Source organism: Choristoneura fumiferana, chromosome 4 (genome assembly GCF_025370935.1).
Source record: "Choristoneura fumiferana chromosome 4, NRCan_CFum_1, whole genome shotgun sequence".
In the NCBI taxonomy this organism is placed as follows: domain Eukaryota; kingdom Metazoa; phylum Arthropoda; class Insecta; order Lepidoptera; family Tortricidae; genus Choristoneura; species Choristoneura fumiferana.
Window position 1 is genome coordinate 17,421,195 of NC_133475.1, and position 26,432 is coordinate 17,447,626.

The following is a 26,432-nucleotide window of genomic DNA, read 5'->3' on the forward strand; positions in this document are numbered from 1 at the left end:
CGAGCAGGCGTAATGAAAGTGATACCCACTATTTTTTCAAGTATAATCGTTCTCAAGCGTGAGTAGTTATCGTGTTAATGCATACATTTTGTTTTAATTTTACCTAAATAAGTTAAAAATGCAATAACATTCTATTACACAAAAAACACGATACCCCATATTACAAAGAAATAACTTATACTCGTTCATACATTCCACGAAGTAGTTTTTTATTAATATACCTAAGTAATTTTTTTTTAATATTTTTTGATAACTTTGATTGCATTACCATCCCAAATTGCATATCTCCATCAGATTTTCAATTAATCCAATCAACTGAAGATAACATTATCTTGGCAAGATTTGACAACTTAAAAATTTTATAAACGTACGAACGTTTAGTTAAACAAAAGGTTGCAAAAACAAAAGCTCACCGTAACCTTCAATCATTTCAACTTAAACGTCTCACACCAAAAACACGACGGACACGCAAGCGATTATGTCTAATTTATGTACATAATTTGTTTAACAAACGAGCGAGTTGCAAGCCAGGTAATTAATTATCCGGGTATTTTTCCCGAAACCCGGGTATTCGCGGATTTACCCGGATGAAACGTAATACCTCGGTTATTGGCGAATTGTAAATTGATTCCGTGGATTTTGGGATTTATCTTCCTTGTACAACACGCTTAGGTATTGGTTTTTATTTCTTTGCATGGATAAATGTGTGGATGGATCGTTATTTTGAGATGTCGTTATCAGTACTTTTGATTGTAAGTACTTAGGTACCTATACAAACAACTAGGTACTGATGACCTGGGTCAAAAACTAGATTATTGCTCCGAATCCAAAGCTGCCAACGGTAACCTAGTAGGTACCTACTGAGCTTTCGCTATACATCCGTCTGTCTCTCTTAAGGCTTTTAGTGTGTATATAATTGATAGAAACTAGACTTTATCAACAAGTGTGTATTACGACTACATCTATCATATATATGACGGCCCTAACAGGAAATAAAAAAATAAGTATTTATAAAAACAAACAAAATAAGTGTTCTTTTCATTGATTTAAAACCATTAAAATGGGAGACACTTAAATTTTCTCGGAGCGAGTATTATGACGGGTATATAAGGACCGTCCAGAAAGGGGTAAGTAAGAATTTCTACATTTGTATGTGTTAAAAAATTAATAACTGAAACCAGGACAAATCAGAATCGAGAGTAGAATCGATTAGTTTTAGGTTGTGTGTGTGTGTGTGTGTGTGTGTGTGTGTGTGTGTGTGTGTGTGAGTCGTGCGTGCGTGCGTTGCGTGCGTGTGTTTTAAATCCCTTTTTATTGTGTCCAGTCTAATAAGTAATGCAACATGTGCCAATTAAATATTTTAGCGAGGTAGCTACTACTTCACAGGAAAAGTAACGAATGTCAGGCTAAACAATCGTTTTATTAATACTAATATTATAAATTCGAAAGTGTGTGTGTTTGTATAGTATGTCGTCTTTACGTCGAAACGGACAATTCACGCGGGCGAAGCCGCAGGCAAAAATATTTTATATATGTTAGAGAGTAGTCTAAAATAATGCAAGTATTTTTTTAGCTGCCCAAACTCAACCTATTTGGAGAAATTGACCTCCAAAGTGCTAAAAAGTGAGCAAAACCTTCTAACTTCTATATGTAGAAAGTGCTGTTGACTTTTACTTTGATAATTTGCTTCAATCGCACACACTTTGGACGGCAAAAATTGAACTATTTATAAGATTTCCGTAATAGATAAATAATTTTTATATCGAAAATACAAACTGAAATATAGATGCACAGAAAAACCAGAAAAATAAGACCAGCGCTGGGAATCGAACCCAGGTCCTCGGCATTCCGTGCCGTGTGCTATACCGCTACACCACCGCTGGACAACGATACACGGTTTTACGGGATGACCGTAAAAGTAAAAAAAAATTGGAATTGAAATAAAAAATACAAAAAGATTCCAAAAAACCAATCTTAATAATTTTCATGTTGTGTAGTTTTGTATTCTCGTCGACAAATGGAACTAAAATACATTTCACAAGTTATCAAACACCTGCTTAGGTAAATCATTTTCCAAATTAACTAGCATGTCAATTACTCGTTTAATCAAGTTTGCTGCTAAAATCTGTTCATCCAGATACGTCTGTAACCGAATAAATTCCTGAACATCCCGGAAAGAATCATTAATTTATTTTCGAAAACGTATCAATTTATTTTCAGCATAAGTATATAAATGCAAACTTTTTACATAACCAGCACTAGTAGGGGCCAAATTATTTTTCACCTCAGCAGCTCAAACAGGCAGGTTTTGCTATGAAAAATCAGTGAGCAAAATCGCACTTTGCTCACTCCGTGAGACAAAGTAGCTTTTTAATTATTATTATTATTAATTATCTTTTTGCACTTTATTTTACTTATTATTAGTACGTTAATGCAAATTAAGTAATCAATCAATCATCGTATAAACGTACCATTGGTAAGCACAGGCCTCCTGTCAGATAGACAAGGCTTGGGCCGTAGTTCCCACGCGGGCGCAGTGCGAATCGGGAACTTCACACACACCATTCAATTACTTCAATCTTTATTAGCTCGTGGTAAATTTTAAAATGTTGGTTCGCACATGAATTTCGAAAACCCAAGGAAAAAGATAATTGAGAAATATTATACGGGAAATTCATTATTTTTAAGCTTTTAACGGAAAAGGCATAATTATTCAGTACAGGAATTCTTTCATGATACAAGTGTGATCTAAATAACTGCAAATGGTTTATATAATTTGACTACCTACTATTTTATTGTTTATTTTATTTTGTACTTACTTTCATGACATTATTATGAAATTTTAATTTAATTTGGCCTATTTTAATAAATTCAATTATACTCTATCTTCATTTATTTAGTTTGACACATGTTTTGTTTTTAAATTTTATCAATGTAAATAACTAATTTCATTTTATTATAATTTTTATTTTTTAATTTTAATTTTATAGTTTTACATGAGTTGTAAACTTGCAAATTATTTGTATGCCTGTGGGCGAAACATAGTGATACCAATTACGTTGTAACACCTTGTGTATGTTGTAACCACCTATGTTGACAAATAAGAATACTTTGACTGTTGATTTTGACTTTATTTAAGATCGATATTAGATGGAAACATTTTAGATTAATACTGACGAAGATATTAAGATCAAAAAAATTATCTAGCCACCTTCACCCTAAATCAGCTTCTGTGTGCTAAGACGGAATAGCCAGATACCAAAAAAATTGTACGAATTCCTCCTTGAGATCGACTTCCACTTGCCAATTATTATTTTATAACTACCAACTAGTTATTAGAACTAATCATTTTAAATAAATTTAAAATTTGCGCAGCAGTGGGACAGAATAGGCTAAAATTAATAATAATAACGATTAAAATAAAATGAAAGCTTTTAATAACGAAAAACTAGGTTAAGGTTAACTCAAATTAGGTTGTTATTCCCCTGTCATTTGATTTTCCATACCTTGTATGAATGACGTATCTTTTGATAGCGCTGACTTAGAAGTTTGATTTTTTTACTGCTCCAAGAGATTTCAGATTTGAATTTACGATTTACTGTCATTCCGTGCAAATGGAATCGATTTTGAATTTCAACCAAAATAAATATCAACCTAAGTGAATTTTGAGGAAATTTAATTCTGCTGAAAAATATTAACAACCAAATTTATTTTTCTGGTAAATTATTTAATCCCAATTGAAATTTTGACAAATATAAATTAGGAGCAAAATTAAATAAACAGTAAGTGAATGTTGTCTAAATCAAGTCTTAAATTAATATGTAGGCCCAGGTTCAAAACAAATTATTTCTGGTGGCACATATTTACAACTCGTCATATTTCAGAGTGTACGTAAATACAAGTGGTCGTTTTTTTTTTCGGCATACATTAAATTTGTCAACTTTACCATAGGACAAGGTTCCATTTTCGACGATATTCAGGATGGTCAATTTTCCTTGTTGATGTATTTCTAATTGTCATTTTTCTGCTTTGACGTGTAATTCCAAGTTGTCAATTTTTCATTTGCACCAAATGACAGTAAATCGAATTTATTTACGACATTAATTTGAGTTTGATATCTCTTTTGATGATGATGATGATAGCTATTACGTGATAATGGTTTTAATTTATTTGTAATTTTGACATTGACCTGTGCGAGACACAAAAAAATATCACTCACGAATAACAGGATATATTTTAATTTTGATATTTTCAGATTTTAAACGTACCACAGTTGTATCGGTTTGAACAGGTCTTTAATTGAAGCTGACTGCAGTCTGTGGTTGTAGACGCTTTATAATCTAATTAGTCTCCAATCTTGTCTTTTGAAAACTATCTCAAAATAACTATTGATACACGTAATATTTTGCGAGAAAACGTTTAATTACGTTTCTCGCTTTGATTAAAATGATGTGGACATGAACTTAAATGTTACAATGGCATAAATTATTTTGGTGAAATTGGTAAGATTTAGGATGACGTTTTTTCTGTTCAGACAGAAGTAAACTCACTACACAGTATCACATCATGGCTATAAACGTATTGTTGTCTACACTCACGGATTCGTAGGTACCATCAGCCAAATATGTGGTCTACCACCCTAAAGTTGATAATCATTCGCATAATAAGTATAAAACGATAATGCCAATAGACGTGTCTGACAACTTGAAAGTTAGATTTTAGCGACATATTTGTTTGATAGGAACTTGTTTAAAAATTGATAGACCACTGCTAGTACGCATCTTGTACAGTTAATGTGCATTAAATATGTTAACTTTTCTCATTTCCAAAAGTATGTAGATCTAGAGCTCTTTTTACTAGCAAGATTTTTAACAATGCACTCATGCACAATGTTCAGAAAGACGTATCCAAATAATTCTGTTCAAATAATGTAACACATTTTTTAGCATTTTGTTTTGTGAAGGTCCTATAAGCGCAGTAAAAATAAACAGTTAAAGAAATGAACAGTTTATTTTTTCTTACTTCGATATATTTAGACGGGAAAACATTAGAGGAAGTATCATAATTTCGGTACCTGGGCAGCTTCATCCGTGACGACAATCGACTCAAGACTGAAATTTCCTCTCGAATTGCAAAGGCGGCAGCGTCTTTTGGATCGCTTCGTGGTAGAGTATGGGACTCGCATGACCTTGCGCACGAAAATATCTGTGTATAAATCGATCATACTGCCAATCTTGCTATATGCCACAGAAGCTTGGTGCCTTTATAGAAGTGACATAAAGCGTCTCGATGCCTTTCATATGAAGTGCCTAAGATCTTTCGCATTCCAAACACATCCTCAGGCGAACCAATCTCAATGGCATTGAGTCTTTGTTAATTAAAGGACAGCTAAGGTGGTGCGAATACCTTGTGCGTATGAAAAACGGTAGACTCCCTAAGGCCGTATTTTACTCTCAATTAAAAGAAGGAAAGCGGACTCCGGGAGGCCAGTTCTTGCCTTACAGGGACGTCCTAAAGCGCCACCTTACCGCATGTAACATCCCTTGCGAGAGTTGGGAAGATCTCACGAAGCAGAGACTGGAATGGCGCAGCTCTGTAAATAAGGCTGTTGCAAATTTTGAGACGCATCGCTTGGAACACCTGGATGCCAAACGTCTTATTATAAAGACCCGCCCGAGACCTTCCTACACTTACACGTATAATGATAGTGGTCAATTACATTGCGCGCCCTGTAATAGGACCTTTAAGACTAAGTTTGGCTTTGCCAGCCAGATTCGGGCACATAATAAACAAGCCTAAAGGTTCGCCTTTGTCGGACACGACATGGAGGACATCATCTTTTTTTTTGTATCTTTGGCAGATGACTCGAATAATTCTTATAGGAGAAATCGCGATCTACGTTCCATTGATATTTTAAATGAAAACAATAATTAAAAACCTGTAAAACCTAAAGTTTCAAATCAATAAAACTATTTAAAAAACTACGTAATCTGCTTCACTCTTAAGCTGTTACCATGGTTCTGTACACAACTACATTTAAAACCACTATTGTCACAATGGAAAAAATCATAAACCATGCATGCATGCATCAAGAATGTTATTCTTTACTTAAAACATTTTCTCAAACCCCTTCAAAATCAAACAAACAATAGCAACAGCGAGCTCCTTCAACTCTCGTATGATCGTATGAATAATATACACTCAGACTTGTAGCGTTCTTTCAAACCCTATATCGTGCAAGCAGTTCCCCGTACTATTCAGGATAATATACCAGTTGATCGCGTTAGTAATTCATACACGCTTTACAACGCTTCTCGCTCGTAAACACGTTTTATTGAGTTGTGTAGTAAGCGAGCGATGAATTCCCAAGTAGCGAGCGATGCATGATGAATTTTAATACACAATTGTTATTTCCACGTTAGTTCCAATATTAAATTAGTGTATGCCTCGTGTTCAATGTAGGGGGTACGTAGGTTGAATTAAGATTAGGTATTTACTTCCTTTTTTAACCCCCGACGCGGGGTGTTATAAGTTTGACCGCTATGGGTGTCTGTGTGTCTGTCTGTGGCACCGTAGCTCTTAAACGGGTGAACCAATTAGAATGCGTTTTTTTATTTGAAAGCTGGGTTTCGAGCAATGGTTCTAAGACATGTTTTATCAAAATTGGTATTTATGTATGTAAACTCTTTATTGTACAAAAGAAAATGAACAAAATAAAATTGACAAACTTTGAGATACTTTTACAAAGGCGGACTTATCCCTTTAAGGGCTCTGTACTATTGGTTTCAGCCGTTTTTGAGATATTGAACTTTGAATTGAATATGTCAGGGGTTTTCCAACTTTTTTGTTGGTTATTTATATTAGAATTGTTTGTTTTATTATCTGGGGCTGAAGAAAACCCTAATTAAAAAAAAATGTTCCATTTAAAAGAGTTCTTTACGATGTTACCATAGAGTATACTCCTACGTTATATACGTTCAGACATTATCTAATAAATTTAAACGAGCAATTCTTGTATAATGTATATAATATAAATATATTTCGGGGATCTCGAAAACAGCTCCAACGATTTCGATGAAATTTGGTAAGTAGGGGTTTTCGGGGATGAAAAATCAATCTAGCTAGGTCTTATGTCTGTGAAAACGCTTATTAACGAGTTATAGCCCGAGCAAAGCACGGTCGTCCAGGTACTGAAAAGGGAATTGACCTACCTACCTAGCTTTTTTTTTGTTTAATGTGCAAATGTGCAATCAATTTAGATAGGATGGAAAGTATTAATAATTAATGCATTGGAAATCATTGTGATTTATTTAACTCTCTAAAAGTGACTATCAATCTACATATTTATTAAATTAAAACTATGATCACTGTCATTAAATTAAAATATGCATCAAAAAAAAAATATGTTTTTACTGCACTTGAGAAGATATTACCGTCTAACTAATATTGAAATATGAATGTGAAGGTTTGTGAGTACTGAGTAGGTTTGTTAGGGTTCCGTAGCCAAAGTGGCAAAAACGGAACCCATATAGTTTCGCCATGTCTGTCTGTCTGTCTGTCCGTCCGACCGCGGCTTTGCTCAGGGACTATCAAGCTGTAATTTTGCACGAATATATGTATATGTAAACTATGCCGACAAAAAGGTACAATAAAAAAAACAAAAAAGAATTTTTTAGAGTAAAGTGGGGGTGATTTTTTTTTTCATCCAACCTTGTAGTGTGGGGTATCGTTGGATGGATCTTTTAGGGGGTTCCATAGACGATTTTTCGATTTATATCATGATTGATGATTTGAAATCATGTAACGACTGAAAGCGAAAAGGTACAAAAGTGATCACTTATTTAAGACGTTGACTGTACTACGGCGTTTTAAATGAAATTTTACGCCAGCGTTAATTAATTTTATTTATTTTAGCTTAATGTAGCAATTGATTCAACAATTCCATTCCTTGATTTCGTGGACCTTTGAATTGCGAACGCGAAATGTATCCTTATTTCAGGTTCGGAGTGAAATTTAATCAAAACTAAGTGGATACATAACGAGCCAGCTTGTTTTGGCTACCATCCCGTGGCTGAATAGCCCGGACTCCGTAATCAGCTTATTTTTTTAATTGAGGGCCCTTCACGGTTGATAAATGTACTTTTACATTTTTGGTTATTAAGAGCGTTGATTAGTACGTTTCAACTTAATTTTGGGTAAATAAGGCCTGGTCTCAATATCACTTGATTAAAAATACTACGTCCCATTTTAATTATTCATAAAATCTTTTTATCGTTAAGTCTGTTTACTTCTTAAATTTTCCTCTTTGCTTATTTAATTTGGTAAAATTTTTAAACCGCCAACTCATATTATCTAACTCGACTTGAAACTTTTAATTTGTCACCGCACTTATTCTAACTCCGTTTTTTATTTATTCAAAAGTTCGCAGGGTAATTTATTTTCTTTTGTCGCGTAGGGCCTTTTCGGACATTTTTACGAATAAATCCCTTAAGATTCGGTACAAAGAGTTTCATTTGCATCCCGCTTGGGCTAGACTTGTATGATTGGGCCACAGTATGAGCGTTACTATTTGACTAAGTACTTATACACGTTTAGAAACCTACGAATTATTATTATTTAAAAAAATATTATTTTATTTGTCAGTGTGGGCATTTTGTATTTAAAAATACTAAAACATTCACAGAGCAACTAATCAACAATTAAAAACAAAAAAAAAATTAAAATGATCGTCGCCTTGCCTGTCTCCTGGAAATTATGCCGTCGTCGGATATTTTTAAAGGTATTTTTTGTTTTACATAAAAATATATAGAAGTAGACAAACAGTGAATTTTGCAGAAGCATACAGAAATAGGTCACATCGCAATATTTTCTGTCATAAATAGATTCTACATACCAGTCTAAACAGAAACGAGAGCTAAAACTTACCAACATAGCGCGGAAAATTTTGCACCATAGTTCAAGCAATACGTACCTAGGGTAAAGGGATTGTACTGGAAGGCGAAAGATTGGTGTGCCACCTAGAACTTGGGAGAATGATCTGGTAAAAATCACAAGAAGCCAGTCAGTGGGCACCACCAAAACTTATTAACCTGTGAGTAAGCATATTTACGAGTATACGCATTTAAAAAAAGAGTTTTGAATTTTAGATACACTTACGCAGTTTCTAAGGCTGAACCTTAATTCGCCGTCAGATTTATTAAGGCAATTAAAGTTAGCGCAAGTTGACAGTTTTTTCCTTTGTTTCGGGTTCTTTAATGAGCGCCGCGAGCTGTTTAGAATTAAATACTTGTGTCCCTTTCATACTTGTGGCTTAAAAAGAGACACAGTTACAAGTCGCACGTCCAGGTAATTTTAAAAGTACAACTTTTGCTGTAAATACACAATAAAATATTCACAGTGTGGATTTTGTATTGCATACTTACCTTATTTTATTTCAAACTAGCTTTTGCCTGCGACTTCTTCTGCGTAGATTTTTATATTTACACAATACTCCATAAGAATGTAGTTAATGTCCCACGGAAACGGGCAACTACGGCTAAATACCTAATCAACTAAAAAATCTGATCACCAAGTTTCACATCTATTATACCTAATATTGGTAGGTATCTATAATTATGGTTTTTTTTTTTCTTCCTTTCTTTCTATAATGCTAAAGGTATAATATTGTAAATCCTAACTTACTATTTTATTACATCGAGCTATCTCAAAGTTGGCGTACGATGTATGATGATGATGGTGTTACGCAGGTACTTTTGCTTGTACCAATATGTGCCTACTCAACTATTTTATTACAGGATTTTACTTAGCTCATAGCAAAATTAAACAAATTTGGTCAGGTTCGAACTGCCGTATATTTTACTATTTTACTTTACGAGTAGGTACTCTTAACCTCACTGTAATCCTTTTGTGCTGAGACAAAAGTATGACCCACCATGTATGTGGTAATTGCCGTTGTATCCCGTGACCAAACCAGAGTAGTTAGTTCTCCTGTTAGGTATAGCTATTTTATGTTAGCATCTACAACTGAATTATTAATGAGTAAATTTATACTTTTTATTCAAACATCCAACTCTGACTGGCAAGTTACACGCAAACACTTTACTAACATTCGAAATCCTAATTTGCCAACTGTCAAAAACTGCTCAAAAGAGAAATAAAATTACAAGAATACCTCAAAGTAAAATAAGAAAAGATTTCAACTTCTCAAGATTTAAAAGCAATAAGAGAAGTTTCGTGCTTTAACAGAATAAAATATTCGGCCGATGTTAAATTTTTTGCTTATTTATGCTAATAACATTTCCCAATGGCGTACCTAGAAGAAAACAACCTGAAGTAATATTTGCTGAAGCTGAAACCGTCCTGACAAGTCGTACAAGGCACAATTTGACTATTTTACTCAGCATGTAAAAGTTATATGAAGTTTTTACGTTAAGTATCTCTGATATTACTTAACGTTTTTATTAATTTTATATCAAATTAAAGCAAAAAGTTGTATGTTAAATTCTGTGCTGTATGAAACGTGCAATGTCAGAAATACGTTAACCTTATCAAAAACAAAAATATCGATCAAGTCTGAGTCGGACTCACACACCGTGGGTTTCTTGCAAATTTGTAGGTATCAAATTTAGCAGAACCCCGAACCTAAGCAAAATATAGGCAATATTGGGTCAGTTAAAATGGTTATTGCCATTGACAGACAGACCCAAAACACAAAAAACAGACTTTTCTTATTGATTGCGGTATAACATGTACTTCATAGAAGTTTTATTTTTTTTAATGCTTCATAGAGTGGTAGACTTGAGTATTTGATACCTACGTAGGTATTCATTTCAGCTTGATTAGTTGCAATTGCTATGGCACGCGTTCCTTTAAAAAAAGAGTTTTGATAAAATCAGAGCAGCATTTTGTCTTATTTAGGTCGTGAGACAGGTAGTTTGGTTAATATAGTTGACATTCAAAAAACAATGTCTATCTATCAGAAAAGCTTGAAACACTTCACTAACAATTTGTTTTTTCGCTCAAGTTTAAATTTATTATGAACACAAAGATACAAAAACAAAAGAAAGGGTCCAATTCAGCGTGTCCATTATCGATGTAAATGCAAAAGGGACATTCCCCGTTTAGTAATGGGTGGTGAATTTTTTATATTCCACAAATACATTTCACGGGGTCATAGAGGCTTTCACAACTAACACATTATTGATGAAGAAGAGGTACTCGTTAGAAGGGATCTGGAAATTCATAGATTTGTTGAGACCTATGAATGTGACAAATGGCTTTCGCACCTAATAGGTTATTTTGCGATGATACCGATTAAAACCCTCGAAAAGTCCTCGAGTGGCGACCACAAACCGGAAGATGAAGCGTGGACAAATTGACGACATTGTGAGATTTGAGAGCAACCAGTGGATGCAAGTGGAGAGCTGTCGTTTATTGTGGCGTTCTAAAGGGGAGGCCTTTGTTCAACAGTGGATGTCTTCCAGCTGATGATGATGATGATGATGATGGCAGACTAAAATAATACATGGTTAATTACATCGGACATAATAATTATAATTATGTACCTATATGTGAGAAGATAAAATTATAGGTAATCGCTGCCGTAATTGAAGAAAATATATCTAATAATGCCAGATTTTGTTTTAATAAATATATATATAAAGCTACCCTTTTCTATAAGTTTTTCCTAATAATGGGCGTGAAAATTTACTTAATCGAAGATTATAAATAAAAAAAATAACTATAGTAGATTGACTACGGAAGGAGACACTAATTACGGCATACATAAACTACACATAATTTAAATATTTTCACAAAAAAAATCTGTTAAGAAAAAATTATGTTGCCTCTTTGGATTTTATTTAAATTTATAAAAACAAAAACTTTGAAAACGTTACTCTATATTTAAACCCTGTTGGTGCAATTAAGTGTATTGGACATAAGTATTCATCAGCTTAAAATGTAGGTCGTATTCATTATAGCTTTGAAGCTTGTCATTAATGCATTTCAAAATTATATAATTTCGTATATTGCATCATTGATTATACTGAAATAAAAGTCTATAAGCCCTGCAGGAGCAATATCGAGTAGCACGTTTCGTTTTGTATTTAATTCTTCATTTCATCAACATTTTTCATCGACCATGTTCGAATCATTATTTTCCACGAGTCCATACGTTTGTGAAATCAAATTCTTCTTAAGAGCTCGACTAATTCTTTTTATGTACAGCAACTTTGAACTGTCTAAATGGCTAAAATTTTTTTGTAAATTATATTGTTTCATCGCACCATCAATTCTGGTTTGTGAAGCAATCTTGGAAATGGTACAATTAGAAAGGAGACCGTTTTGGTTTTACTCGTTACCGAGATTGGTCAAATTATTAGCAAGTACCTGGTATGGACTATATAGGGGTGATTCTTATATTTCCAACTATTTTTGGAGAGATCCTGTCACTGACGTCACTTTGGACGCCGGAAACATTTTCTCAAAACTAGAAAAGTTCATAAAATACCAGTTTTTGGTTACTACGTTTTTTAAAGTAATAGAAATGTTACTAATTGAGAAGATCTGGGGAGAAATGATTCCACCTGTGACTTTTACAATATGTTGTGTTATATTTGAATTTTACTTCAATAATTGTGTCATCGAGAAAACGTTGATTTTGGGCTTACTAAACAGCCGACTACTTATTTTACGGAAAAAACTAGAGAGGTATGGATTTAAAAACATAAGGGACGCAAAATTTGGACAGCAAGTGTACTGTGAAATATACTTGAGAATTATGCAAAAATATAAGGCTATTGAGACACAAATGAAGACGTCGGTGAGAATACAACTATTTCATTTTATCAATACTGTGTTAACTTCAGTAAACTGGCTGATTGTCAAGCAAATAACAGTGTAATTTCGAAGATTAGCTTTAAACAAAGTTTAAACTGATTTCCTGATTGGTTTTGTTTAAAGTTCCTTTTTTTTCAGATAGCGTTGGATATGGTGATCACTTTTATTTGGATCATCTTGTTCGTTTGGGTAATATTTATCGACAGCACCCTGCTAGAAAAAGTTAGCTACATTATTTTTAGTTTTCTTTTAAGTTTTCAGTATATTTTGCGTCGGTCAAATTAGCGGATATTATACGCTGCTATTTACAAACCTTTTATTTCACGCCGTTTTGACACTCAGCTTAGACGCAATTCTAACCTAACCTATGCAGGTCAATTTACCTAAATTGATTGATATTAATTTGAGATTCGAGATTCAAGATTTCGATTATTAAAACCACGAAGTTTAGTTTCCGAATGTCATATTTCCATTTCGGAAAATTTATAATCGGAATACTGTACTTTGGGCCAGTAAAATTTCGTGTTTTTCATTCTTCGGAGTTATAAGAATCGGATATTAAAAAAATTGATATTTTGAAATTCGGAAAAATTAAATTTCGTGTTTTTAAGTAATCGGAATAAAATATTTCGGAGTGTTTGAGTGTTCCCCTTTTAGTGTAATTACTTTTATTCAATGCACGTTTTTTTTTTGACAACGTCCACTTTTCTGATCAGTATGACGACTAGAAGTAAAGCATTCTGATCACCTTTCTTTATACACAAAATGCTAGAATCTGTTAGTATGTAAGTGTTGCTAGTATGTAAGTTTCTTACATAATCATCATTATTAATCTATGTCAGTAAGGTATCAGCCATTAGACTGTTCCATGGCACACTGGTGAGCTAAATTGCAGATGTTCTCGTCCAATCCATAAATGCTATTTTACAAACATCCTCATCACATCTTACTGAGAGGCACCCTACTCCACGTAAATAACAACGTGATACTTATCATAATTGTTCACGCAGATAATTTCAGGTGAATATCATTTAGTGATGTGTGCTGTTCTTGGTCTGTCACATCACTTTGCATCGATTTTGCTACCATGTTTTCTGATGGAGTCATCTGCTAAACATGTTGAGGCAATGAGAAGTTTCGTTGTTACGGAGCTTATTAAATACCCTAGTAAGTTTGCTATTTCTTAAGTCTCGGTTCTAGAGCTTGTTGTTTATTACTCTAAATACGACATTTCCAGCAATTATGCTGCATATTTTATAGATTCTCAAACATAAGTTTTCAAGCCTCGTCATACAAGCTGACAAACCTTAAAAATTATGTTTAATTCAATTTAAAGTAAACATTAAAGCCAGCTTAGTGCAATTTATACTCGCAGATGAAAAGATTAGTCCCACCGTTCAGAAAAAATACGTTTCTGTGGCAGTCAGATTAACGCATTCACTGCCACCTGACTTCCACAGGTGCCACCGACGCAAGCGTGCGTTCAAAATGTACGAATAATTATGACAGCGGCACTGGGCGAAGTTCTGAAAACGCATATGTGCGTCGGTGACAGTGAATGCGTTAAATCTAGCAGTTAGATTAGTTCAATGGTACTTGTTTTATTTTATTGTCATCACAATGTCGCATAATTGCCAAATCTCGTATCCATATAACAATAAAAATTGAGTGAAAATCAAGTTGATGGATTCCATTATCCTACTAATATTATAAATGCGAAAGTTTGTGTGTGTGTGTATGTATGTTTGTTGCTCCTTCACGCTAAAATGGCTGGACGGATTTAGGTTAAATTTGGTATGTATATAGCTGGATATCTGAAATAACACATAAGGCTACTTTTTATCCCGATTCCATGGGATAGGGATAACATCTTGAAATTTCAACCGCTGGGTTTAGAGTCCTGAAATTTTGGACAGTTGTTCTTAACACAACCTTAATGAAGACCACGACATAAATTTTGGGAGTTCCAAGTGGAATTTAATAAAATCTCAGAATTTGAATTTTATCAGATCGAATAATTTACGGGTAAACTCTAGTACCTACATAGATAAGTTTCAAGTAAAGCTAATATTGTCATTGACACCATTCATTAGCCTATCATCTATTAAAATATAGTTTACGCAGTATTAAAAGCTCCTTAACTCCAATAATCTTTAATACCTAAATTAAGATTAGAAGTTAAGCAATGTTATTTAAACAGAAATAATTTTCAGAGGAAAAAACAGTTTAAATTTTAAATTTTTTATTGACGGGCTTTTAAGGCTTGTAAGGCTGATTCGGGTACGACAGCTACGACCGCATAATTGGTAAATAAGTCCCAGCGACGTAGGTAGGAGAGGTTCCATTTGCCGATTACCTTTACTTGCCCGAATTTCACTTGCCATACCAACATTTGCCATAAAATATATAGAACCGTGCTGTTTTCAGGATTGTTTTAAATGTCATCATATATAATGCAGTAGGTTAGGTTAGGTTAGTTTAATATCAACTCTGAAGAAATTACTATTTCAGAAATAAATTACTTTATGGCAAATGAGAATTATAGAAAACGATACATTCGGGCATATGAAATTCGGGCAAACGATAGAGAACCTCCATTTGCACCAAATGACAGTAAATCACGCTGATTTCTGAGAACTCGTTTTACAGTCAAATGGTCTAACCACGCGTTGTCATGTGCAACCATACCCTCAACTTCTTTATGAGAGAAAGCTAATAATAAGCTTGTTAAAAATACCTTCACTTAGGATTCTTTTAAATCGGCTCTAATTTTGAATTTGTTTATTGTGCAGGTGTGGAGGAGCGACGCGCCATGTTGGATTTCCTCGAACTGACAGAGGCAGCGCCGGCGCAGCTCAGGCTGTGTCGCGGGATACGCGTCGACGCTAGACTGTCATTCGCTTTATTTATTTTCTGCACCTCGCATGTCATTTCAATTATACAGATGCTTTATAAAAAATAAGACTAGACGTTTGAAATTCCCAAGCTTACCTCAACCACCACCATAAACACAAATTTGAATGCCGCATAGGGCCTAAAATAATGAAAACTAATTATAAAAATAATAATACAAAAAATCGAAAACTGAATGTTCTAAATAAAGCTAAAAAGAAGATATACAGACAATTTAAGTAAGTCTGGAACTTTCTTAATTAACTTGAGCTCAACACTGTCGGGACCCATTTAAAAACGTGACCGGCTCAAAAATTATCAGCTGTTATGTGGTCTCAATAATGATAGTTTAGTTTAGTTTAGTTTATTTATTCATTCAATACATCATTACATTATAATTTACATAAATGTCAGTTATAAGAATTTGTATTGAAATCGTCAAAGGTAATATGATTAGTAATAATTATAAAAAATAAAATTCTAAGCATGTCATGTGAATGTAAACAATTAAAATTAGACTGGTTCTCCTCAAGGGATCGTCAGACTGAAAACACATACCAAATACATAAAAAACATATAAAAGTTAATACCTAAACACAAACTTATTTCTCGTCTAAAAATGCACGGATTATAATAAAAATTGTTCTCGTACGTTAACATAAGTATTGTAGTTTGTCAAAAGATAAAAAGCACATGGTTGAAAGTAAAACGTATAATTTTAGAAACAAATGCACTTACAGTATTAAGGTGTACGAGTATCTCTCGTGCAATCATCGCTTGTTTCTCTAACTCCTTCAGTATTACTCGTAATATAACCGCAGCACAAACAACTGGACTAACTTCGTTACTGAGTTGTACCTTTACCTCTGCTTTGGACATTCCTCCTTCTAATTTGGCGATTTGCCTCTCGGAATAGTATTGCCCTAATGCTTGAACTTTCTCTCATTTGCAGTTGAGTTTAGTTATTTAGTTGTTGATAGGTTGTCATTTGAGTTTCTTAGCATTTTTTGAAAAAAAAAATAGTTTCATTAAGTGTGACGCAACTAAAATTGCAACTGAATTATGAAGCGAAGTTTAGTTTTTCTAGAAAAAAATAATTGTTTCCATATTTTATCCGTTCACTGTAATTCAATGTTAATCCCTATTATTTGACCCCTTAAAAATAAGTTTTGCTTAAACCTGTCCTTTGCCTGTTCGGCGTATTTAAAAAACATAATATATATCACATAATTTTATTTGACAAAGAATAATATTATAATACACCAGTAAATCATGTCAGTTTCCTATATCTTTATCTTAGAACTCCTGTAAAAGAATTTGACATAATTACAATCAACGAAACCGAAACAAAATAAACGATTGATCTTTGCGTTCAAAACTTCAAAATAAATAATTTATTGAATCAGTTCAATAGTTCAATTCTAATCTAATCTAATCTAATTGATATGGACCTCCAAGATGTGCGTGTTCATGCAGTTCCTCCACCTCCACACTGTAAGAACACACACAAATCACACATTAATCAAGTAAGTCATAAGTTTAGGCATATCTTGCATAAACTTAGCTATCATAAGGTCGCGGGTGAGCAAATAAATTCTTTTAGTTCTTTCAAAAGAAATCTCGGTGTGAATCTTTCGTAATTTAAAAAATGTCAACTCATAACCTACATGTTTATAATTGAGAATGTAAACATAATTAGTTGCCAAAATCGAGTACGCTGACTCAATTACTGGGAATTAAATTAACGTCACATATTGAATTACGGGCTTTCGCAAATTCTGCGTTCGTCATCGTGTAATGGATGGGTTTTTATTACAAGTAGCTGTTATTATTAGTTTCATATAGCTATAAGAGGGTTTCTTTGGCTCGAAAAAATGTATTAGTTTAAAAATATGAATATGAACCATGATAGATAAGTTTTAGCTGAGACTATAGAAGTTCAGAAGGAAATCGATACTGAAAAAAACACAAGAACTACTCGTAGATATTAAAACTGTAGTTTAACTTCTCACTCTCACTTTATGTATAATCTCTCTTACCTTTCGCCGAAGTATCATTTGGCAAACTAATCGTTGGCATAACTTTACTTCGCATTATTCTTATATCGCAACATTTTTAATATTTATTTATTTATTTGGGAAACAAACAGCATATATGACACAGTTGAATATAAATTAATTTAGATGATACATATACATATTGCAAAATTTTACTTTATCACACTTTTATGTGGCAAATGATTGGATTAGCCAAATAACAAATTGTCATATAAAGTTTGGACAAAATTTATATTGCAGTTTTACTTCAATTTGATTTGTGCAAGCGAGCGAAGCGAGCGAGCAAGACGGTTCCAAGCAGAAGCGACTTGGATAGTTTAGGTTCAGAAGGCTAAGGCGGGAGCGAAACGGAGCGAAGCTCCCGCCTTACCGTTCGATGTTAGGTTTTTTTTTATAGCAGCCAGGATAACTGCCACTAGGAAAGAAGGTTGGAAATGATATCAGTGCAAAACGTTGAGTTGGGAACTAACATTTCGCCTAAATAAAAATATGGGATAAATAGTTTGGAAGCTAATAATTTTTGCTAAATAATTTTCGCCGAAACATAAGTAAACCGTTTTCTAACAATAGTTTATTGTCATTAATTATTACTTAGTTTATATTTGTGTCTCATCGCAGGACATAGGTAAGTTTGTCGTCTTGAGCTCCGTATTTCCTTATCCTGAGTTATATTTGGCTACCTACTTGCTCAGTTGGCTTTAAGTAAATATTTGTAACAATCACATTGATAACCTCCTCCTTTTTTGAAGTCGGTTAAAAATACTATCGTCCAAAAACTTTTAACAAAAAGAACTTACCAGAGGCTATATTGTCTAACGTTTCTGCTGCTCACGATCGCAATTAAATGACAGTTTTTGAATGCGAAATCTGTCATTTGATCGCGATCGCTAACGTCAGAAACATTAGGCAATACGGCCTCAGTTCAGGTAAGCAATATACGCTTAAATCATACCTATATAAAAATACCCAGTGTAAGTTTGTTAAGCCTCCGTGCTAAAAGTCTTAATAAAACTTTCCCTAATCCAACCTTTTGCAAGTTACGGGAGCTTAGAGGCCTAACTTAGACGCTTACGTCGCAGAGAGTGCGATAGATTTTAATTAATATATAGTTCCCTTGAGTCATTTCTGGCGTAGTAATTATAATTGATGATGCACGTAAATTATGCTGCAAAAGTTTACTAAATGTGTTTAATTGTTGTGAAGTTAGTTTTCAAAGTTATATTGTAGTTAGCTAAGTTCTAAGAAAAAAACTTAATGTATTTATAAAAACCGGCCAAGTGCGGGTCGGTCTTTCGCAAAGAGATGCTTCCGTATAAAATTGTAGGTATCTATGACAGAGGGGATCCTTTTGACTGCCATAATCTTATAAGTCATAATGTTATGTTTGACATAACTCTTTTTTCTATCAGTCAATACAGACCCATGACAGACATGTTCAGTGATAGCCAGATTCCTTTTCCTAAGCAAAATTTACGAAGTGTGGGGTCATTTTAGATGGTTACTGACAAAGAAGGAGAGACATTCACCATGTTTGTGTGGTACCCTCTCTTACCTAGATTTAAGTTAAATGAAAAGGCTATAGTTTACTTTCAGCTGTCTCAGAATCTTGGAATTTGGTATATAAATGTTAAAAGCAATCAATAAGAAAAGTCTAAAAAATCTTAATTTTTTTATGTATGGTTTAAGATATTTATTTTCTTTAAAGATTTACAAATCACTTATAGAGAAAAACAATATTAATTGATATAATAATTAATAAAAATAATAATATTAATATAATATTAAATAATAATGATACTATTTAATAGAATAATATTTATTTTTATTTATTTATTTTATTTTTTATTGTTTAAACCAAACATAAAAAAATAAAGATTTTTAGACTTTTCTGATTGATTGCTCTTTAACATTTATATACCAAATTCCAAGATTCTGAGACAGCTGAAAGTAACCAATAGCTTTTGATTCCCCGGAAATTTGTATGTTATGTAAGTTTCAAAAACTTACAGACTGGATCTCTACTATATTTTATGGCAGGTTGTGTGCTTTGAACCTGCCTTAACATATAGTACAATCGATTCTACTCTTGATTCTGATCAAACTACTTCCATGTTTTCAGTTATTTAATTAACACCTATCCTATACTTAGACTAAACATTCTAAACCAAACGAAACCCCGACGAACCTTAAAACTCATAACGCCGTTAATCCCATCAAATTCGACTGGCGCCGCGTCAAAAGCATTCGCAATACGAATAGACTTGCAAAGGAAACCTTATAAAGGCACAGCTCAACACTGCTCGACCCCGTTCCAAATCCGCGCCACATTTGGCAGGCGCGGCCAGGGAATTTTAAAACAAAGCCATGTAAGTAGGCCGGGTTCTTACAAACTTAATAACAACGCCGGAATGGACGAAAATAAGACGTAACCCCAAGACACAGGATGTTGAAAGCGACCATGCGGGGTGTAAATTTTTATATTTTCACGCAAACAGAAAACGATCATAAAAATATAATGCATATTGGGCCTTATCCAAATGTCGGGATCTTTATTGATTTGGATGCGGTTGTCTTTTTTTTAAAAATATATTATTTTCTCTGTGTACCTGTTTTCTGTATCGCTTACTATTTCTGGTGTACAATTAAGAGTAATTGTATTGTATTGTATTGTATTACTGGTTACGGTCCAGTTCGGATGGTCCAACTTCGAGAAATAGATCACTTGTTGAATCCGACTCGGCTGGAGCGTTCGGGAAGCTTCGCAGTGTCTTTTCGTCCAAATTACGCAGTGTTTGAAGTCAAAAGTCTTTGACCAGTATGTGTTGCATCTGTTGTTGGATCTGAGACGTGGGCGCTAACGATGGATCTCATTAGGAAGCGCTGTCACTCACAGAGCTATGGAGAGGTCTATGCTCGGGGTTTCTCTGCGGGATAGAATCAGAAATTACATATGATATCCGCAGTAGAACTGAGGTTACCGATATAGCCCGAAGAATTGCGAAACTGAAGTAGCAGTGGGGGGGCACATTGCTCGCAGGACTGATGGCTGATGGGGTCAGAAAATTCTCGAATGGCGTCCGCGGTCCGGGCGAAGAACTGTCAGTAGGCATCCAACAAGATGGAGCGACGACCTGGTTAAGATCGCGGGATCGCGTTGGATGGGGAAGCACAAGACCGGTCTGAGTGGAGAGCCTTGGGGGAGGCCTATGTCCAGCAGTGGACGTCTTTCGGCTGAAATGTGTTTATACTCACCATTGGCCTGGTATTAGTCTTTGGGAGACAGGTCGAAGAGTGTCAAGGAGAAATAAATAAATAAAAACATCATGGGACACTTGACACCAATTGAACTAGTACCAAACTAAGCAAAGCTTCTACTATGGATACTAGGCAACGGATAAACATACTTATATAGATAAATACATACTTAAATACAGATTAAACACCCAAAAGACCCGAGAACAAACATTCGTATTATTTAAACAAATATCTGCCCCGGCCGGGAGTCAAACCCAGAACCTCAAGCTTTAATGTAAACCGCTAAAAGATTGGCATTAGTATGTTTCTTCTTCCAAGTCGCTACATTCTTGACAGAGTGGTCGTGGCCGTCGGTTGAAGTGAGGATCAGGTACAGCAGGGCTACTACGAAATTAGAAACTTGAAGTTCGTGCCGTTCGGTCCCGCGGGCACTTGTAAGTTATTTAATAAGAGAGCGAGAGGGACGGTACGATACGAACTTCAATTTTCAAACTTCGAAGTAGGCCCTCTGATCCTCGAGACATTAAATTAGAGTATAACGTCATTACTAATTTTATGATTTAAATTCGCGTCAACTTTCTTGGGAAATTAAGTGGTGGTTTCACCTTGTGCCTTCTACAGTTCTACACCGGAGTGTTGGAGACCGGAGTTTGTATTTGGCAATACAGAGCCTGCTTTCAGGTCAGATCTTTTTACGACACCCACTAGAAGAGGTGGGTCCGTCCTGTATTCTAATGTCGGGCACGGCACGGGCTTGAACTGTATTGAGTTTTCTGGAATCGCTGCCAATGGTAAATGTTGCCAGTTTATGTTTTTTATAAGTTTTATATTTTTTTATATCCCTACCCGTAGAGTGTTAAATGGAAGACGATCCGCTAGAAAATAATCTCGTGCCGATATAACAATAAAATTTAATTAAATTAAAAAAATAAGGAGGGTAAGCAATCGGTGATAAAATGGGGCCAAATTGAAAACATCCTAATTCTCAATGTTTTTTTTGGGTTTAAAATAAACACTTCAGTTTTTGACTTCTGTTGCAAAAAAATATAAATTCAGAACATTGCAGTTAGTAATTTTAAAAATACACATTTCAAGTTGGCAAGTCTAAAATTAACAAGTGACGAGTGAAGTTGTCGGCAAACCCAATTCCAATGTTCATTGAATCGCACGGTAAACATAGGGGCTGTTTCACCATCCATTGATTAGCATTAACCGACGGTTAAATGTGATGCCGTCTCCGTCTATTCGAACAAAACAAATAGAGACGGCATCACACCTAACCGCCAGTTAACACTAATCAATGGATGGTGAAACAGCCCCATAATCATTAATATCAGGATTCAATTTCATTAGACTTGGCTTAATCACTTTATGCTCCCATTGGCAGCATATTACAAATAAACATAGCGTTTGATGGCATTGAATAATTAATTTCTTAATTTGGCGCCCCAAATCACTGCACATGCTAAACTGGTTACCAAAACATAAATCAAGCGGATATACCTAGGCAATCAGTTGAACTAACACTACCTGGTTACCGTAGATTAAGTTCTTGTTTTCACCAATACGTCTGCATACGTGACTTGTAACAAAAAATATACCGGGTGGGCCCTGTAACAGGAGCAAAAAATTAAAACACAGGTTCTGCTACTCAAATGGAACTACTTTAGTTCTGCAACTTTCAAAAATTAAGTAATTTTGTCATTATGTTTATTCTAAACAAATTAAATGGTATTTTCAATGTACGGCATCCAATAGCCTAAAATTAACTGACACGCCTCTCACGTAACAAAATGAACGATTTCGCAATACATTGATTGATCTAATAAACTTTAAACTATAATAAAAATCATAACAAATAAATAATCACCTTGTTCTGAGATGAGGCCTGTGCCCAGCTGTGGGACGTATATAGGCTGGGATGATGATGATGATGATGAAAAATCATAATACAACTTATTTTCAAAAGTTGTTGAACTACATTAGCTCAAGAATTAGTGGAAGCAGTGGTTTAATTTTTTGCTACTATTGCAGGGCCCACCTTGTATTTAACTTTAAATAAAACTGCACTAGGAATAGGCACTTAGGGCTAGTACATACGGACTGCATTCCAATTGCAACTTTACTGCTGCCGATTGCACATACATCTGTCATTGCAGTTCTATTGCAGTCGGCACAGCTGCACGCTGACTGCGTTATAGTACATTGTGTCTTAAGGGCGGTAAACAAGGAATTACGAACGAGAGTCTATTAGAAGCCCGAAGTCGAAGACTGAGGGCTTTAATGAGTCGATGTTCGTAATTCTAGTACCGCCCGTGCGACATACAATGTTTTTCATCACATTTGCGAGTAAAATTGTATATTTGTAAAAGAAAAACTAATATTTTTTCAACAATTGCCGATACCGCTGAATACGCTCTTGGCAGCGCCAGCTCCGCGCCCCCCTTCCCCCACAGCATGTGCATGTGCCCTACGTGCGCGCGCCGCGCTCCTGCACGCCATGCAGTAACAAACTCATTTACCGACCTCGGGCTTCATGACAAGAAAATTAGTACGGGCAATGACTCATTTACCGACCACGGGTTTCATGACAAGCACATAAAGGTCGAGGGTTTTATTTGGGGGGTTGCAACCAAGGTAGCCTGCATGTTACGACACTGTTTACGAGCAAGTGTGATGAAAAAAATGTTTGAGCAGTCGACAGTTGCAGTTGGAATGTTGTAGTGCGTCTGTATTGGCCCTCAAAGACAGGATGTGAAACAATGTGTGTTTTTATTACCTATGATATTTCGAGTGAAGCAACAGAAAGGTACACTGCGTATCCTCATTTGACGACCACTACCATTCTGTTAAAGAGTGAAGCAACTTAGAAGAGAGAAGCTACTTCCATGCAGCCGATTGCTATAAGTTAAGACGAGTTCTTTTGAAATCCGCTCAGCTTACGGAGGAAGATGTGCATTCATCATCCCGGCCTATAAATAAATAAACTAAACTAAACTATATGCGTCCCACTGCTGGGCACAGGACCTTTTAGAATGAGAGGGCTTGCTCCGTAATTCCCACGCGGGCCCAGTGTGGATTGGAAACTTCACACATACCATTAAGTTACTTCTTTTTTTTTATTCGGCTGGATGGAAAACGAGCAAGTGGGTCTCCTGATGGTAAGAGATCACCGCCGCCCATAAGCATCTGCAACACCAGGGGTATTGCAGATGCGTTGCCAATCTAGAGGCCTAAGATGGGATACCTCAAGTGCCAGTAATAAAGTGCAGTGCTTCACAGGTTTTTGCTGGTTTCCTCACGATGTTTTCCTTCACAGTAAAACTCGTGGTAATTTTCAAATGTAATTTCGTATATGAATTTAGAAAAACTCAGAGGTGTGAGCCGAGGCTTGAACCAATGATCCTGTGCTTGAGAGGCGATAGGTCAAACCACTAGGCAACCACGGCTCATGATGATGGAAATTATAGCTGAAATTTATTGACTTTAATTGATTTTACGCTAGAAGTGGTAGATTTTTTTTTGACATTCATAAGTGCTTGTTATAGCCTAAATTTAATAAAAATATTTTGACTTTGACTGTACCCCGTGACATCGTGTTGGTGTGAACACGCCTTAATAGTTAATTGCTAGGCTAGCAGCCGGCACGTTTACCCTAAGTTTGGGCAATATGAGCGCGTGGCAATGACAGTCTCATCTAAGCTCGATGCTATGGACAGTTTTGCAATAATTAACTGTCATACGATGAAGGACTCATACTGAGCAGGGTGATGGATAAAAATGTAAGAAATGGGATATAAAATTAGTAAGTAGTTAAATTTAATTTTACTTGAAAAGGTAAGTATAAAAGAGCAAAATCTTTCAATTGTAACGCTTTTTTTATATTATTAGAATAAATTACTGATTTAAGAGTTGAAATTAAATATTATGATAATCATTACACATATTTAGTAGATTGTACAACATCTGCATAAAATACGTCGTTTTGCTCGGGAAGATTGTATTCACCCGAGCCGCAGGCGAAGGTTGATAGTTGATGGTAAAATGGGTTTTATGAACAAGTTGTATGCCCTGTTTTTTAATTCGATTACGAGGAAATGAAATCGCAACTAACTTGCAGTTAAACTGCAAATCAATGTTCATTAACTTTTTTTCATACATTATTATTCCTGTTATTAATTGTTAGAATTGCATAGTTTTTTATATGAAACATGAAATGGAATAAGTATATAAAAGTTTTTAGAAACTTTTAGTTTTTTTATTACTTATTCACTGTTTTTTCTAAAATAACCATGTGTGTCATGTCTTTACATTGTTAATCATTCCGTTGTTGAATAAACATTATACTCGTGACTTCAGCTGCTGTAAATAATGTGATCGCAACGTCCAAGAAAGATCCAAGTGTCTTAGAAATTATAAGACAAAATCGTAGCAGTTTAAAACAGTATAGGTACAGCATTATTCATTTTACAGCGTATTATTATTTCTAACTGTAGGAAATGCTGTATTTTTTCTTCAGAAATGAATTTTTAAATACGTAACTTCATATATAAACAAAATTTGTCAATTTTCGTGGCCACAATTGTATAGATAATTTACGGCCGTTATCCTTACGATAATGTTCTGTCACTCAATACACTTACTCGAGATGGGTAATTAAAGCCTATACAGTTTGCTTCATTAAACTGTCTCTCACAAACTAGCAATCAACACTTAAGTAGTTCTAATGTCTGATTATAATAAAATGTTGTTCATCATCAGCCGAAAGACGTCTTCGTCTTCCGGTTCGTGGTCGCCACTCGAGGACTTTTCTCCCTCAACGGTTATCTGTTCTTCGAGCGATGTGGCCTGCCCATTGCCACAGCATACCGCAGCATTGCATAGACAAAGCTTATTTACCTATTAGCATCGTAGCATCGTATACTATTCACTGGAATATTTCTGTTGACTCTTAAAATTCAACTAAAAAAACTAGTCGCACTCTTTTCATTACTAAGTAGGTACTTTTAACGATTTATTTGCGTAAATAATAAATTTCACAGATAGTGAAAACTTCGCAGTACCAGTAGGAAGCAAGTTGTTTTTTTTTTCTTAATAAAAGCAAGTTCTTTCGAATATTAAACAGAAGTAATCTTTAGGAAGCAAAAATATAAAACACGATCCTACTAAAGTTCTTAAATGGTTGATTTACCCGAGACTTATTTTACATTTAATCATTTAATATTATTACCTAAGAACATTAATTTAGAATTTTCGTAAATGAAAAAGAGCTGAAGAATGATTTTGGAAAAAAAAACAAACAAACAAAACAACAAACATCATGCCTGTATTCCCAAAAGAGGTAGGCAGAGCACACGAAACGTTACCGCATCGGAGCCATTTTTAGCA

General features: G+C 34.7%; 1 protein-coding gene across 1 annotated transcript; it reads left to right on the forward strand.

Annotated features, from left to right (window-relative positions):
* Window positions 1–12,811: 12,811 nt before the first annotated feature.
* Window positions 12,812–15,802, forward strand: LOC141427205 (uncharacterized). Its single transcript, XM_074086431.1, has 4 exons — window positions 12,812–12,823; window positions 12,979–13,062; window positions 13,851–14,007; window positions 15,633–15,802. The coding sequence occupies exons 1-4, from the start codon at window positions 12,812–12,814 to the stop codon at window positions 15,800–15,802; spliced, it is 423 nt and encodes a 140-aa protein (XP_073942532.1).
* Window positions 15,803–26,432: the final 10,630 nt, after the last annotated feature.